The following is a 17,859-nucleotide window of genomic DNA, read 5'->3' as shown; positions in this document are numbered from 1 at the left end:
GTTAGGGAATCCTGCTAATTGTTGTGGTACTCGATCTCTCTAACAGAGAAGGCTGAATGTCTCAGAAAACTACACTTCCCAGAATTCCCTAGCATTGAGCCAAGGCTATTAAAGCAGTCCCAAAGTAGATTATTTATGCAGTGTCTTTTGGACCTCTGTTAGTCTTTGAGTTTTCACAAGGTTCTGTGGTTTTGGAAGCAAGAGACTAATAATAATAATAATAATAATGCTTTTCCCCCACATGAGGACACACAGAATATTACAAATATATTAAAATAGAACTGAAACATAGAAATGTAGAAATTAAAACAGTATTAAACCAACTCAGCTTTCCCTCTGGAAAGTGGAAGCAGATAGACCTGGAAGGGACATGAAATGGGAAGAAGGGGAAAGGGGGAAATCTTGGGGGAAGGATCCCTTTCCTGGGGTTTGCACCCATTGCTCCATCTCCCGGTCTCTGGGGGGGGGGGGTCTGCTGGGAGGGGAGAGCATGGAATTCTGGGAGAGGCTGGCGGTTGGCTTGGATTCTTAATAGGGTTATAGAAGGCTGGTGGGTTTGACTGCTGGCTGGTTAGGAAGAAGAAGGGCTCCTTCTGGGTTTCCTTGACAGGAAGGGAAGGGAAGGCAGGTGCCTTGATTGAGGTGGCGATGGAGGACTCCCCAATTTGGTTCCTCTGTGAGAATGCTGACTGAGGGGGAAGGGCCCCCATTTTGGGATCAATGATGGGAGGTTGGAGGGTCTTCTGTAGGGAGGCAGCTTTGGGGGCTGGAGGCAAAGCTAAAAAAGCAAATCCTTAAAAACCCCACAGAAAATTTTCCCTTCTAAGGACTTTATCACATGTGAGGAATTTCTCTTAATTTCGAATGAAAAGAAAGTGGGGCCAGAATTCGCTAGTTCACAGTCATAAACTGCACACAAAATGTCTGCCTCTTCCTCAGCGCTTGGCAGTTGGCAGTTTGAGGCCTTCAAAGGAGAGAGAGAGACTGAGGGAAGAGTGGAAGGGGGTCCTGGAGGGAGGGGGCCTTGAGAGATAGAGAGCCTTCCTGAGATATTCGGGGTTCGCTTCCTAACAAAGGGGTTTCTGGCCTCATAAAGGATTTGGGGCAAACTGGATCTGAAAGGCAGTAGTAGCCTTTTATCTTCCCAATGGGATTTACAGTGCATTCCCTGGACTGTATCTCCCAGCATCCACAGGGCCAGAGAGAGGAGGGTCCTGCCCTGCATAGGGCTGCCATTTCATGGGTCTTAGGCTTTGGGAATGTGTGCCTTTGGCCAGTGTCCGTGTGGCTGGGGCTCCAGGGTCCCTCAGTCCCTCCTGCCTTGTTCCATATTAACTGCAGGAGGAGCCTGTGAGGGTGGGGCAGGGGACGGGTCTTCCAGATCCTTTGCCCTCATTGGCCAGAATGAAGAAGGGGAGGAGCTTCTGCCTCTCTATTTAGCTCTGCGCAAAGAAGAGTGAGTGAGGAGCAGAGAGTGAGACTGAGACAAGGAGGAAGGAGAGAGAGAGAGAGAGAGAGAGGGAGGGAGGGAGGGAGGGAGGGAGGGAGGGAGGGAGGGAGGGGGACAGAGACAAGGAGGAAGGAAGGAGAGAGATAGGAGAGTGGAGCGGCAGCAGAGGGACAAGGCCTGGAAGCGGTGGGCTTCACTGCTGCACTGAGGTCTGGCTGGGACTGCCTTGGGTCTAAGGCTGCTGCTGCTTTCCTTTGGCCACTGCCATTAAGGCGGGGAGAAAGGAGGCCCATCAGTCCTTCTAGGCAAGGCCCAGTCTCTCTGAAGGTGGGAGAGTGGGGCTCCCCAAAAGGGATTGCAATGCTTTTAATGGTGGCTCTCATGCTGTAGCAATGGTAGTGGTGATGATGGTGATCATGATATTATCAGGCCTGCGGTGGGGGAGGCATGGAGCTGCCACCACCCCTTAATCATCATTACTGCCATGACCCCTGGGCATTCTTGTTTTGCACCACTGTAATGGCCATGGCTCAGTGTTATGGAACTCTGGGAATATACTTTTGGTTTGGCATTTTAGGTGTTGTTAAGGTTAGGAAATCCTGTTTGGGATCCCTTCTGACTTTGGGGCCCTTTCATCCTCCATTCAGGGCTCCCTGAAGGCCTCCAAATGCCAAGCACTGAGGCAGAGGTGGCCATTTTGTGTTCCAGCGGCCATTTTGTCTTCTGGAGGCCATTTTGTGCTGCTTGTGTGAGGGGAATAATGTTCCAGAACCTTCTCTGAGGCCTCAGTTGAACAGAGGCTTCTCTTTCTCTCTGAGGCTCCAGAGTCAGAAGGAGGCCAGGCTCCTTGGGCCAAAAGGAAGGAAGTGTGTCTCTTTGTGTGTCTTTTCTGAGAGGGTTTTCTCATTACACAGCTCTGCTCCTTCTGGGGAACATGGGTTTTAAAAGGGATCAGAAATGGGAGGATAGTTTTAATACAAGCCTTTTTTTATTCTTCATAAACATTGGGCTTTGGCTACTAAGAGGAGGCTTGTCCCCACAAAAAGGCCAAAAGTGGCTCCTTTGGGAGGTTTTAAAAGTCTCCCCAGTTTCCTTATTAATAGATTTTCAGGCAAGAAGGAAGTAGACAGTCCAGAATAACTCATATTACCACGAATGAAACACACAAACATAGAAACAAACAAACAACAGGAAGAATAAGGATTAGAGACTAAAACAAACTACTTTTTTTTAAAGGAAAACCATTATGAGGAGAGTAAAAACAAGAATTGGGTGCTTCTTCCCTTTTACAACCGACTCAGGCTGTATCTGCACTGCAGAAATAATCCAGTTCTAAAGTGTGTTGACTCTCCTGTTTCCATCCTATGGAACCCTGGGATTTGTAGTTTGTTGTGGCATCAGAGCTCTTTTAAAAGAAGGCTAAGTGTCCAAAGGTAAAATCCCAGGATTCCATAGCACTGAGTGGTTAAAGCGGAGTCAAAGTGCCTTATTTCTATAGTGCGGATGCAGCCTTATTCGGAAAGGGGCTGATGATGGGGAAAAGAGGAAGAATGCAGAAGGGAAGCAGGTTATTTATTTATGATGCACTCATTTCACATCTAACTACAGGGACATAACCAGGGCCCTCTCCAATTCCCCATCCTCTAATCCCCCACCACACTAAGAAGGCATGGAGTATTTGTTGTGTAGGGGAGCTGCAGTGAATCTATGCTAGGTCCAGGGGGCTTTGTTTGGTGCAGAGGGAGGAAGGGGATGCCCACCTCTGCATCGGCCCAAAGGAGACATATGTCACCTGCGTATGTCACCAGCAGGATCCTGTTCTCTGTATCTTTGACTGCTGCAGGGTTTCTTGCCAAGTCAATCCTAACCCTGGTCTCTTTTCTCAAGGTTCTCAAGGTTCCCTTGGAGCCCTTGTACACGGCTTTGGAGTTTCTTTTCCTGGAAGTGACCAAGTGCAGGGCCACCAAGATCCCCCTGCCCACCTGATGGCCGACACAGAGGCCAAGCGAAGGGAGTTGGGCTCCAACAGAAAGAAGATGCCCAGGAACAACAGCAATTTGGTAAGTTGCCATCCTGACTATTCATTTCATCTGTGTCTGGACCGGCTCATGAAAGCAAGCTGAGAACATACTGTCCCAGTTTGGCAGAGAGAGTCCTGGTTTATCCTCTGTCACCTCATTTTTTAAGGGGCTTTGAAAATGTCCTATTTCACTGTCCTCCTCCCACTTTCCCCCTTGTCCTCAGGTCAGTTCAGTTGCTGCAAAATGTGTTCCAAGTTCAAAAGAGTGTGCATCCCATCAACTCAAAAGAGGGGAGGACAAAGGGGGGCAGGGTCTTGCCCTTGCCAGGAACAGGGGCAAAAGCAAACTGCTGTAACCTTCCTCACCTGTGTGATCTTCATCGTTAAGAGCTTTGGCCATCCTGACCCCCTTCTGATGTTGCTTGTCCACATGTGTCTTCCTTTCCCAATCTATGAAATGCTGGGGGATATGGAAGAATATCTCTGGACTTAAATTGAGGGTGGGCCCAGTGGCCCTGAAGCCCAGAGGACTCGCCAGAACTGTTTTTTAAAAAGGAAATTTGCCTCTCAAATTAGGTGAGATATGGCTCAATGCACTATAATTCATTGGTGACTAAATGTACTATACATGTTGGGATAGTCAGTATCTTAATCAATCAATAATATCCCAGAAATGACCTAAATTATATTGTCTATCATATTATATATGGAAAGGATTTGAAACAAACTGGATCTCAAAGGCTGTAGCTTTTTGCTTGCTTGCAGAATTTAAAGTTTATTTCCTGGACTGAATTCTGAAGTGTTGAAATAATATTTTCAATGCACCATGTGTTTTCCTCCCCTTTTATTTAGTCACTCTCTGGATGAGGGCTTTTTTTCTATTGCAGGTGACTTTTGCGGATGTGGCGGTGTATTTCACCGAGGAGGAATGGAAATTGTTGACGAAAAAGCAGAAGCTTATGTACAGTTCTGTAATGATGGAGAATTATGACAATGTGGCCTCTGTGGGTAAGGAACCTGAATCCATTGCACTTCCTGTGAAGACTGAGGGCCCTTTCATAATTCACTGTCAGAGCGCTATGATGACTTGCTTCCATTGTCCCGTGTCCTTTTCTCTGGGACAGCAGAAAGCAAGCCTGCTTCATCCTGAATATGACATCTCTTCAAATATTTGAACAGGGCTGTCATATCCACTCTTAACCTCTTCTCAAAGCTAAACATACCCAGCTCCTTAAGTCATTCCTCAGAAAGGATGTTTTCCAGACTGTTCACCATTTTGTTTTCCCTCCTCTGGACTTGCTCCAGCTTCTTAACATCTGTTTGAATTGTGGTGCCCAGAACTGGACACAGGATTATTGCAAGTGAGCCCTGACCCAAACAGAATAGAGTGGCACTATTACTTCCCTTGATCTTGACACTATACTCCTATTGATACAGCCTAGGATCACATTGGCCTTTTTAGCTGCTGCATCACACTGTTGACACATGTTCAACTTGTGCTCTACTACCATTCCTAGTTCCTTTTCACATGTAATTTAAATCTCATAACAACTTCCTTTGGAATCTTGGAATTTCTAGTTTTAGGGAGGCACTATTGTTCTCCACTTTGTAAGGATTCTAAATATCCAATCCTAAACTGTCAATTTTGGAATTCTGTGGGAAGGAGCCATGGAGATTAATGCTTTTTGCCCTAAATTGTCCTTAGCCTATTCCTGAGCAAGTTTCCTGGCTTTTGTGGCCCCTCTTCCAGCCTTTTGAGGCTCTGGAGAGGCTTCGTGGGAAAAAGGCCTCCCTTGGCCCTTCAATGGATCAGAGAGGGCCCAACAGTGGCAAAATGGCCTCCTCCCAAAAGGATGCTGTGGGATATTGAGGGGCAAAACATTATGCCATATTTTTAGGCAACACAATGTGGGGTTGCCCTTGAGATCTCCTGGGGTCCAATGTGACCACCCCACTTCCCAACAGTAGTCCATCCCTATCGTACAGATGTCTTGTTTTAAGGCTCCTCCCTGGCACTTGACCCTCACTAATATAAGAAACCAGGTCCCAAACCCTTTGTTCTGCCTTATTTGTATATTGATTGTTCTGACTTTCTCAAGAAATGAACCTCAAAGTGTCCCTTTTGTGCTTCACACTCTGTGGGTGTGTGTCTGTGATAGAGAGATGGAGGCAATGTGAAAAACAGAAATGCAGGAAAGAGATACTGAACGTGAAATGGTAAAGCAGTGCAGATGGGCAAGAGGGAAGGTTGGAGAGAGGAGGGAGAAAGGGAAGGGGATCAGGCCTCTGGGAGCCAGGAGGGGAAGGCAGGAGCAAAGCCAGGATTGCCTAGCTCTGTGTGGAGAGGAAGGGACCTCTGGGAAGGGCCAGGAGAGGGCCCTTGGGGATTGGGAGGAAGCCATCAACCTGACAGATTTTAAGAAGTGGATTAAGTGAACTTCTGAGAACCCGCTCAAATCCTTGTTTTCAGACATATTTAGGGGTTCCATTTAGAAATTATGTGTAATATCTATGAAGGTAGAAAAGGGAGACACAAAACCTGCTTGTTCTCTAATGTTTCTTTTCCTACCTGAGCTTGCTTAGTTTCATGGTTGATTCCAGAGGCCCTTTGTTACCCAAAATGCTATTCTTTTAGGGGAATATAGTACATAGATGAAATAAGAGATATAGGTTGGCTGGGGCAAGAGCGACCTCGGGATTCAGCCCAACTATACCAGACTCGGAAGCACACAGAACTCCAAACGCATTTCAAATAGGTTTGAAAAGCAAAACACACAGACACACACGTAAGGGTTTACACACATGCACAAGAACTAGATATCAGGTGGGAGTGCTCAAGAGATTTATGACTTTCATAATGGTAATACTTTACCTAGCATATCTGGATTCAAATTGCTGAGGGTTTGAAATGAGAAGAAAAGTCAGGAGCTCCTGCGACAAGTGGGGTTGGCGAGTGCACTGAGGTGCTTAGCCATGTAAACCGACAGACTATCTGTCTGTAATTGGACTGACGTCAAAGAACAGCCAGTCAGGGCAGAGTTTTATACTGTAATTGTTGATTTGAGGCAGGAATCATAAAATCATAGAGATAGAAGAGCCCGCAAGGGCTGTCCAGTCCAACCACCTGCCATGCAGGAAATCCGAATCAGAGCATTCCCAACAGATGGCTATCCAGCCTCTGCTTAAAGGCCTCCAAGGAGGAAGATTCCACAACACTTCGAGGGAGTGTGTTCCACTGTCAAACAGCCCTTACTGTCAGTTGAGGAGGAATCTCTAAGGTTCAGGTGTAATCTCTTTTCCTGAATCCTGCATCCATTGTTCCAGGTCCTAGTCTCTGGAGCAGCAGAAAACAAGCTAGCTCCCTCCTCAATATGACATCCCTTCAAGTATTTAAACAGGGCTATCATATCACCTCTTAACCTTCGCTTCTCCAGGCTAAACATCCTCAGCTCCCTTTGTTCCTCATAGGGCATGATTTCCAGACCCTTCACCATTTTGGTCGCCTTCCTTTGGACACGCTCGTTTCTCAACATCCTTTTTAAATTGTGGTGCCCAGAAATGGACACAATATTCCAGGTAGGTCCTGACCAAAGAGGAATAGAATGGCACTATTGCTTCCCTTGATCTAGACACAATACTTCTATTGATGCAGCCTAAAATTTCATTGGCCTTTTTAGATGCCACATCACACTGTTGACTTATGTTCAACTTGTGGTCTACTTAGACTCTTAGATCCCTTTCACACGGATAAGTCTCTCGTTCAGGCAGGTGTCACCCATCCTATATCTGTGCATTTCATTTTTCTGCCCTCAGTGCAGTACCTTACATTTCCCCGTGTTGAAATTCATTTTTTTAGCTTTGGCCCAGCTTTCTAATCTATTCAGGTCATTTTGAAGTTTGCTCCAGTCCTCACGGGTATTAGCTACTCCTCCATCTGCAAATTTGTTAAGTATACCCTCAATTCTTTCATCCAAGTCATTGATAAAGATGTTGAATAGCACTGGGCCCAGGACAGAACCCTGTGGGACCCCACTGGTCACTTCTCTCCAGGATGAAAAGGAGCCATTATTGAGCACCCTTTGAGTTCAGCCAGTCAGTCAGTGACAAATCCATATAACCGAGTGTTCAAAAAGGTTTAAATCACTTTAGAATGTTTCCTGTGGGGGGGAAACCGTCTGAAACCAAATTGAATGCAATGGGCGCTTCGTGCAAATATCTCAGACAAAAATGATTAGCACACTGGCTCTCAGGTCCTTCTTGGCTCTGAATTTTGATTGCATTTAAATGCCAGTGTACACTACAATCTGAGGTTGCCGCTCCCAGATGCAGCTCAGCAGTAACATAGTATGGAAGCAAATATCCAGATATAGAGAGATATTGGCAATGCACTGACCACTTTTCACACTTAAAAATAAGTCACAAATACAGTTGATTCCATGGAAATCCTTGGAGGTTCTCTATCTTGAGTTGCAAAATAATACAAATATTTGCAAGCTCTCCACTCTGACTTCCATCATCTTCAACATCTCTTGTACACATAACTCCAATCCAATCCACACCAATCTGCATGTGAGATGCATACTGCATTGATTGTGAGTCATCTCTTGGTCCCAAACAGCATGAAGGGACCTCTGCAGTTAGTTTGCATCATGCCTTGGGCTCTGACTCAGGACTCTATGGCAGTCTCACAGGATATGATTCTACCTGTCAATCAAAATATTTTTGCACATGGTTAATGGAATATTTTTTCAACAGTCCTTTGACTATCTTCTTCCACTGATTTCCTCAAGGCAGTCCCCATTCTTTCCTAGCTCCTATGAGTAAGGATACGATCGTTCCATGGATTTAGGGGCATAAGCAGCAGGGTCATGCTTGGGTTACTCACAGGAACTTTCTTAATGTAATCTCTAATAAGGAGGGGTTAATGAGGGCTAAATCATGGGGTAACACTCTCCTCTCTTAACTCTGATTTTCAGTCTCATCTGTCATTGTCCTTCTTTACAGAAAAACATTTGAGTCATGAGAGAGTCCACACAGGAAAGAAGTCACATAAATGCCAGCACTGTGGGAAATATTTTGCTTACAACTCAATCCTTGTCATGCATCGGAGGGTCCACACAGGAGAGAAGCCATTCAAATGCCAGCATTGTGGGAAAGGTTTTTCTCAGAAGTCACACCTTATGAAACATCAGAGAGTCCACACAGGAGAGAAGCCATACAAATGCCAGCATTGTGGGAACTGTTTTTCTTTGAAGGGACACCTAGTGATACACCAGAGAATCCACACAGGAGAGAAGCCATACAAATGCCAGCATTGTGAGAAATGTTTTTCTTGGCAGTTAAGCCTAGTGACACATCAGAGAGTCCACACAGGAGAGAAGCCATACAAATGCCAGCATTGTGGAAAATGTTTTTCTTTGAAGGGAGACTTAGTGAGACATCAGAGAGTCCACACAGGAGAGAAGCCATACAAATGCCAGCATTGTGGGAAATGTTTTTCTTTGAAGGGACACCTAGTGAGACATCAGAGAGTCCACACAGGAGAGAAGCCATACAAATGCCAGCATTGTGGGAAAGGTTTTTCTTTGACGTCAAACCTAGTAAGACATCAGAGAGTCCACACAGGAGAGAAGCCATACAAATCTCAGGAGTAAACTAACATTATTTTTGTCAATAAGGAATATAAAATACTTTAATTCAGTGTTGCTAAGAAAAGCCCTTGTGATTTTGTTTGTAAGGCTTGTGTGTCCATATGTCTGTTTGTGTTTTGAAGTTGTATTCTGTTAAGTTTAGATTTTAATTGCTAATTGTATAGATAGTTGTTTTTGGTTGTAAATTCGGCTGGGTATTATGGGTATAGGTTATCTAGATGGGGGGCTGGGATTTGTTACAGCTGTCTAGAATAGTTCTGGGAATGATAGCTTTTGCAATGTTTGGGATGTTGGCTGAAGAAAGTTGGAGGCCGGTATTAACAGAAAGGGGTCTAGTTTCTGGGAATGGCAAAGGGGGCCTTGTTACCTGTGGGGCATAGACTGTGGGAATTGGAGGTGGGGGCTAGGATTGGAAGAGGGTGGAGTTTTAGGTTTTTGGGTTTGAATGTATTGTTTGGCTTGAAGGGGGCAGTTCTGGCTTAAAGACTGAATTTCTGACTCTGTGTTCTCAATAAAGTTCTTTGCTATTTCAACACACTGGACTCTTTGATGCACAAAACTGACCCTTCATTGTCTCCTCAGTCCTCAGCTCCATTCCCATCCATAAGAACAGCAGAGGCAAACATACAGGTTACACACAGAGAGCTTTATTTCCAAAGCACAGCCTCCCTTTCCTGCCTTTCCCTCCTGAGTCCAGCATCTGCACCTTGGGCTCCATTGCGGTCTCCTCAAAGGAAGAAGGAAGGGAAGGCCACTGAATCCTTGGTGCATACCTTCCTTTCCCGCAAAGGATGCCAGCGGAATAAGCAGCAGCAGCAGCAGCAGCAGCAGCTAGACCTTGGCAATCCCTGCGCATGCTGAGAAGGGGCCTCAAGAGGGATGTTGCTGTCACCCAAGACCAAAAGCCTAGGCGACTCCAGCAGCAACTCAGAGACCAGTTGTGTCAGCTTGGCTAGGGAGTCTGTTAAGGAATGGGGAGGACAGGAAACCAACAGATCCCCCAGACTTTCTATAATCTTTAAGCTGAGGTAAATACATTCAATGTGGTCGATCATACAGATAGGTATCCTGCTCAAGGCAAGATTGTCTTTATGGACCAAAGGCACTCCTCTTACCTGCTCACTGACAGAGAATCCGGATGGTAAGGCCTGATCCCTGGCTATCTTCACCCAGCCAGGTCTCTATGAAACAAGCCAGGTCAGCCTTTTCATCCAGGACTATGGACTATGTGTGTTTTATTTTTGACTGACCTGGCATTACACAAGAGCAGGGGAAGGTTCTCTGGTTGGTTTGGTATGCTCTCCAGCCCTTTTGGGATAGCAGGGAGAATGGAAGGGGAGAGAGATATCTGTCAGGGTCCTAATTGCAGCCCGTCTTGCAACACAAAAGGCAGTACTTTGGAAAAGGAACAGCTTTTATTGAAGAAGATACATGCAATAGAAATGACCTTTTTGCCAGGAATGAAAGTATAAACATATCCCTTTTATAACCATATGAATCCACCCCACTCCATTTACCCATGAAGCTAATTAATTGGGTAGCCCTTTCCCGCACAGCGTTCTCCCTCCTTTTCTGTGCAGTGTCTTCCCATCCAGGATTCTGGCAGCTTTCCTAAAAGCAATTAAGCTCTCATGTGCCTTTTCTCAACCACTGCACCTGTGGCCTTGGACCACAGAACCCAGCCATCCAACAGTTTTAATTAACATTATGGCTTAACAATATATATAACTATCTATAATATAAAACCCTATCAATCTTCACATAATATGATACCATATGAAAATATAATAAGCATAAACCCATAACAACATAATACAATATTATGCCTGGTGGCACAGTGGTTAAATGCCTGTATTGCAGCCATTCACTCAAGACCACAAAGTTGCGAGTTCAAGACCAGCAAAAGGGCCCAAGCTCGACTCAGGCTTGCATCCTTCCGAGGTCGCTAAAATGAGTACCCAGACTGTTGGGGGCTAAATAGCTTACTAACAAATTAGCTTACTTGCTGTTCACAGCTATGATCTCTGGAATAGTGGTATATAAATAAAATAAATTATTATTATTGTTATTAATATATATATAAAAATACCAATAACTCTCCCACTATCTCCTCTGTTATTTATAATGAGCGTAGAGATACTGCATAATGATATAAGAAACAATACAGAAATCAGAGGAACTAGGATAAAAGGGCATGAACATAAAATTAAAGCTTATGCCGATGATTTGGTGATCATCGTGGAAAATCCATTAGTAAATTTGGAAAAGATTCTTCAATTAGTTGATGACTTTGGGGCGTGTGCTGGTTTTAAAATCAACAAATCTAAATCAGCAATGATTACATGTAATTTGGGGAAAAAGAAGCAAGAAAATTTACAAATAAAAACGGGAATTCAAATCCAGAAGAAAGTCAAATATCTAGGGATATATTTAACAAATAAAAATAGTGATCTTTTTGAAAACAATTATAAGAAAAATTGGCAAGAAATAAAGAAAAAATTGGAAATCTGGTCAAAATTACAAATCTCATGGTTGGGCAGAATTGCACTATTTAAAATGAGTATTCTCCCAAAAATGATGTTTTTATTCCAGAATATAGTATAAGATATAGTATTTGGACAATGGAAAAAAGACATACTAAAATTTATTTGGTCAAACAAAAAAGCAAGAGTTAAATGGTCATCATTAACAGACAGTAAAGAAAGGGGGGGTTTAGCCATGCCAGACTTTAAAATATACTACCATGCATGCTGTCTAGAATGGGTTTGGGACTGGATACATCTGGAAAATCATAAACTGTTAAATTTGGAAGGATTTAATCTAATCTACGGTTGGCATGCATATATGTGGTATGGGACAGTATCCAAGAACAAAATTTTCAATGATCACATAATTAGGAATTCATTAATTAGGGTATGGAATAAATATAAGGAGAAAATATATAGAGCCCTCCCAGAATGGGTATCGCCCCATGAAGCTCTGTTTAAAAGCACCGGTATTGAGAAAGAAAATTGGCTGAGATATAAAGAAATTCTAAAAACAGATAAAGGGCAAAAGATAATGAAATCTAAGAAAGAGCTAGAGGACAGTGGTATTAAACTACAATGGTTTTCCTACCTTCAGCTAAGAGAAAGATTCAGGATTGATTGTAAAGAACGAGGAGTGTGTAGGGAAGAAACTGAACTAGATGAGATTATCCGAGAGGGAAAAAGGACGGGTTTAATATCAAAATTATATAAATTATGCCTCAAATTAGAATTAGAAAGTGAGAGGATTAAACCATGCATGATCAATTGGGCAAAAAATATTGGACATACGATAAATTTAGATAAATGGGAAAAAGCCTGGGGTAAAGATATGAAGTTTACAGCATGCATGGACATAAAAGAAAATCTGGTAAAAATGATTCATAGATGGTACTTGACCCCTTCCAGATTAAGCAAGATCTATAAAGGTAAAACAGGAATATGTTGGAGATGTAATGGGAACGCTGGCTCCTTTTTCCACATGTGGTGGACATGCCCCAAGATACAAACATTTTGGGGGGAAATTAAAGATATAATAGGGAAGATATATCAAGTAGAACTAAAGATGGACCCAGAGCTCTTTTTATTAAATATGGTTGATAGTAAGGATATTAGGCAAAAGTTAAAACCAATTCTGTATATGATAACTACTGCCAGGATGTCGATAGCAAAAATGTGGAGGAATTCTGAACTGCCCACGATTGATATATGGCTTTGCAAATCCTTAGAAATAATAGAAATGGATAAGATTACAATGGCCTTAAAAGATAAACATGAAGAGGTAAAAGAAACCTGGGAACCACTGTTGGAATTCTGTAAAGATAGACGGAAGTTAAAATGAACTCTTTCAACTATTTTTGTTTCTTCTTCCATAACATATCTTGATGTGTAAAGAACAAAATATATAGTATACTAAGAGTACAATACTGTAGTAGGCGGGAAATAGATATGGAGGGCTTAAGGTTAGAAGCAGTCTCTAAGGACATTTTTTAAAGAAAAATAGTTAGATAAGAAGATCGTAGTTATGGAGTAAGTTGTTGATAAAAGAGAAATATTTTATAAGGGAAGAGCTGTTAAGAAAGTATTTACTACAAATGAAAAGGGGGGGAGGGTGAGAGGGGGGAAAAGGTGTTGTATTGTGGAATGCAAATATACATATATGATGAAGGTAACACGTAGGGGATGTAAATATTGTAAACTTCAATAAAGATAATTCTAAAAAAAAATATTTTGAAAGGCACAATTGAAAAAACCTTGTACTTATCTTGGGTGATTTGGGCCAGTTATAAACCGGCACTTGGGACGTCCGCAGGACGTCCCATTTTAAAAAAGGGGCGTCTCTTCTAGATGCCCCTGGGTCTAATACGGACTCTGTCCATACAATATGGCGCCGGCCGTTCCACACGGCCGGCACCATCTTTACGTATCGGACGCTGTGCGTCCGAACGTGTCGCGGCGCCTGTGACGTCGTGAATGCGCCCCTGGCGCCTCGCGACATCACAGAGGTGCTGCAGAAAGAAGCTCCATTTTGGAGCTTCTTTTTTGCTCCGTAAGGGAGCCGCGCGGTGTGGCTGCGACGGCTCTCTTACGGAGCAAACGGCGGCGGCGACAGACCGCCTCAAAGCGGCGGTCTATAACCCGCCTTAGAAAAAGCCTTCAATAACATAGGATGGAATATGTTATTTGCAACACTTGAAAAAATCGAAATAGGAGCTTCTTTTTTAAGATGGATAAAGGCAATGTATAAAGATCAAACAGCCAAACTAACTGTTAAGTATAAAAAACAGAGGAATTTAAGATTTCTAAAGGTAAACGGCACGCTTTCCCACTATCACCCCTTTTGTTCATTCTGATCCTTGAAGCACTGAATAATAGGATAAGATTAGAAAATAAGATCAATGGAATAAAAATTAAAAACAACTGAGTTTAAAATGAAAGTCTTCTCAGACGACATTTGTATTCCCTGGAGAACCCAGAAAAGAGCATAAGACCATTGATGGATGTAATAGTGGGATTTGAATATGATTCAGGACTAAAAGTAAACAGAGACAAAACAACATGAATAACAAAAAATATGGGGAAAAGGAAGAACAAATCCTGGAAGAAATTAGTTGATTTAAAGTGGGAAAGAAAGTTAAATATCAACGAATAAATTTAACAAATAAAACTCAGATCTATTTCACAATAACTATGGGCCTGTACAGACAGGCCAAAATAAAGCTGCTTTGGGTCACTTTGGAGGTATGCAGTTTAAATGACACACAGATCTTAATAGGCCAGAAGTCCTTAAGACTGGAGCATGGCTTTGGTGCGGCTTCTGGCCTCTTAGGACACATGCAAGATTTAAACAGCATACCTCCAAAGTGACCCAAAGCAGCTTTATTTTGGCCAGTCTGTACAGGCTCTATGAGACACATGGAAGGAAATCAGAAAAAACGTAGAAAAATGGGGGAAATTACACTTATTGCTATTAGGAACAATATCACAGATCCAAATTAGTTTCCTTCCTGAAATACTGTTTCTGTTCCAAGCGATACCCATCATCCAGAATGAAAAACCACTGAATCTATGGTAAAAGGAAATCTCAAAATGTATTTGGAATAAAAAAAAGAGCCAGGATAAAAACGAAAATACTTTGTGATGACAAAAGTAGAAGAGGACTTTATTATGCTGTTTGTTTATTTTGGATTAGAGAATGGGTTTTGTTAGAGAATGAACAGTTGTTATGTCTGGAGGGTGAACATTTAAGATTTGGGTGGCATGGATACCTAATTTACGGTAAAGAGAAAGTTCATAAAGAAAGTAAAAATCATTTCGTAAGAAAAGCTCTATTGAAGATCTGGGGGAAAAGCAAGTGTAGAATATGTCCAAAAATACCTTTATGGTGTTTGCCGCATGAGGCTCTTTTCGGGAGGAAAGGCATCCAGAAAACTACCTGGTTAAGATACAAGGATGAACTGAAAGAATCGCAAGGAAAACTAGAGATCAAAACACAAGAAGAACCTAAAGAATCTGGCCTAGATTGTCACTGGTATCTTTATCATCAAATGAGGGAGAGGTTTAAAATAGATGTGAAATTAGAAGGAATACAATATGAAAAGTGGGAATTGTGGAAGCCATGCTCCATGTTCATTCCATGCCTGATGAGAGTGTTGGGTGCGAGGCATTGGAGAAGCATCCAGCTGTGTTTCTCTAGCCAGAAGCCAAAGGAAGGCCTTCTCCTCTGAGGGCCACTGGGGAGGTCAGGAGATTTCAGCAGATGATGCGCTCCTTTCACATCTAGCTACAGGGACATAGCCAGGGTTCTCTCCAATTCCCCATCCCCTGACCCCCCTCCACTCTCACAAGGCATGGAGTGTCAGGACCATGGTGAACAGGTCTGAGGAAATGACATGCATGTGGCCACTAGATGGAGCTGTTGTGGAAGTCATTGACAGCTCTAGTGGCAGTTAGATGTGTCAGCATTTAAACAGTGCATCATTGGAATGTTGATGCAACTGTCAACTGTCATTCTCAACTGTCACTGAGGAAGAGTGAGACAGTGTGTGCCTCAGAGTGGGTTGTTACTGGTGTGGATGGTGGAGGGTGTCGATGTATATAGTGTTGTACACAGTGGAACTTCTTATATGCATAAAAGCCTCATCTGAGAGAAGATTACAGTGTCTCTTTGCTCATTGAGAAAGCGACAGGTGTTTCTTCAGCTCACAAGCTACTGACTACAGTCAAGGTGCAGAATCTGGCACCATACGTTAACGTGTTGCCTCACGGGCTGCGCAACATAGCAACATCAAAAGCATTTTAACATGGAGTATCTGTTGTGTAGGGGAGCTGCAGTGAATCCATGCTAGGTCTATGGGGCTTTGTTTGGTGAAGAGGGAGGAAGGGGATGCCCACCTCTGCATTGACCCAAAGGAGGCTTATGTCACCTGCGTATCTCACCAGCAGCATGCTGTTCTCTGTGTCTTTGAGTGATACAGGATTTCTTGACAAACCAAGCCTAACCCTAGTCTCTTTTCTCAGGAACTTCATCTCGGTCTCCTTTTACACAGCTTTGGGGCATATTTTGCTGGAAGAGACCCAAGTGCAGGGCCACCAGGACCCCCATTGCCCACCTAATGGCCAACACAGAGGCCAAGCAGAGGGAGTTGGGCTCCAAGAGAAAGAGGCTGTCCAAGTACAACTCTTTGGTGAGTCGCCATCCTGACTATTAGTTTCATTTGTGTCATTGCTGGGCCAGCACATGAAAGCAAGTGGAGAACATATTGTCCCAGTTTGGCAGAGAAAGTCCTGGTTAATCCTCTCTCACCCCACTTTTTCAGGGACTTTCAAAAATGTCCCAGTTTCTCTCTCCTCCTCCCACTTTCCCCCTTCCCCTCATCTCTCTTGGGTTGCTGCAAAATGATTTCCAAGGAGTTTGCACCGCATCAACTCAAAAGAGGGGAGAGGAGAGGACATAAGTTACAAGGGTCTTCCCTTGCCAGGAGGCTGAGGCAAAAGCAAACTGCTGTGTCCTTCATAGCTTGTGTTATCTTCCTCATAAACAACTTTGGCCACCCTCTCCACCTTCTGGTGTTGCTTGTCCACATGTGCCTTGCTTTTCCTGTCTGTGAAATGTTGGGGATATGGGAGACTATCTCTGGATCTAAATTGGGGCTGGGCCCATTGGTCCTCAAGTCCAGAGTGCTCCCCAGAACTGTTTTTTAAAAATGACATTAGCCTCTGAAACTTGGCAAGAAATGGCTAAATGCACCATAATTCTTTTGTGGCTAAATGTACTATATGTGTTGGGATAGTCAGTATCCTAATCCATCCTGAATATCCCAGCCATGGTTTAAATTAAATTTTTTTATTATATTTTATATTATATTAAAAGGATTCAAGGGAAAATGTTCTCAAAGGCAGTAGCTTTTTGCTTGCTAACAGAATTTAAAGTTTATTTCCTAGAATAATACTGAAGGGATGAAATAATATTTGGATGCACCATGTGCTTTCCTCCCCTTTTGCTTAGTCACTCTCTGGATGAGGGCTATTTTCTATTTCAGGTGACCTTTGCAGATGTGGCAGTATATTTCTCCGAAGATGAATGGAATCTGTTGACGAAGAAACAGAAACTTTTGTACAATTATGTAATGATGGACAATTATGAGAATGTGGCTTCTGTAGGTAAGGAACCTGAATCCATTGCTCTTTCTACAAAGACTGAGGGCCCTTTCATACATATTATCATGTCGCTATGGTTCCACTAGAATTATAGAGTCATAGAGTTGGAATAGACCACAAGGGCCATCCAGTTCAACCCCTTCTGCCATGCAGGAATACACATTCAAATCACCCCCATGAAATGGCCATCCAGCCTCTCTTTAAAGACCTCCAAAGAAGAGGACTCCACCAAACTCTAAGGGAGTATAATCCACTGTCAATGAACTCTTACTGTCACCAAGTTCCTCCGAATGTTTAGGTGGAACCTCTTTGCCTGTGGCTTGCATCCATTGTGGTGTCTCCTTTTCTCCGTAGCAGAAAAAAGCAAGCCTTCTCCTTGTGTAAAATGACACATTTTCAAATATTTAAACTTGGATATCATATCCACTCTTTATCTTCTTTTCTTCAGGATAAATATAACCAGCTCTCTAAGCTGCTCCTCGTAGAGCTTGATGGTTTCCAGACCCTTCACCATTTTGGTTGCCCTCCTTTGGACATGTTCCAATTTGTCAA

General features: G+C 43.1%; 1 protein-coding gene across 1 annotated transcript; it reads left to right on the top strand.

Annotated features, from left to right (window-relative positions):
• The first annotated feature begins 585 nt into the window (after positions 1-585).
• LOC149290515 (uncharacterized) lies at positions 586-9,502 on the top strand. Its single transcript, XM_089489240.1, has 4 exons — positions 586-676; positions 3,338-3,510; positions 4,358-4,478; positions 8,475-9,502. The coding sequence occupies exons 1-4, from the start codon at positions 649-651 to the stop codon at positions 9,122-9,124; spliced, it is 972 nt and encodes a 323-aa protein (XP_089345366.1). The 5' UTR covers positions 586-648; the 3' UTR covers positions 9,125-9,502.
• The last annotated feature ends 8,357 nt before the right edge of the window (positions 9,503-17,859 follow it).

Source organism: Sceloporus occidentalis, unplaced genomic scaffold, assembly GCF_023333645.1.
Source record: "Sceloporus occidentalis isolate IW3139 unplaced genomic scaffold, rSceOcc1.0.p SCAF_39, whole genome shotgun sequence".
NCBI classification, from domain to species: Eukaryota; Metazoa; Chordata; class Lepidosauria; order Squamata; family Phrynosomatidae; genus Sceloporus; species Sceloporus occidentalis.
Note: the sequence above shows the minus strand (reverse complement) of the source record. Positions and strands in the feature narration are given on the sequence as shown.

Bases quoted from the DNA above. Each gene is read 5' to 3' on its own strand.
- LOC149290515 (XM_089489240.1), top strand. From the start codon at position 649: ATGGAGGACTCCCCAATTTGGTTCCTCT. The intron at 3,511-4,357 runs GTAAGTTGCCAT...TTTCTATTGCAG, and splicing joins CCAGGAACAACAGCAATTTG to GTGACTTTTGCGGATGTGGC. The intron at 4,479-8,474 runs GTAAGGAACCTG...CCTTCTTTACAG, and splicing joins TGACAATGTGGCCTCTGTGG to AAAAACATTTGAGTCATGAG.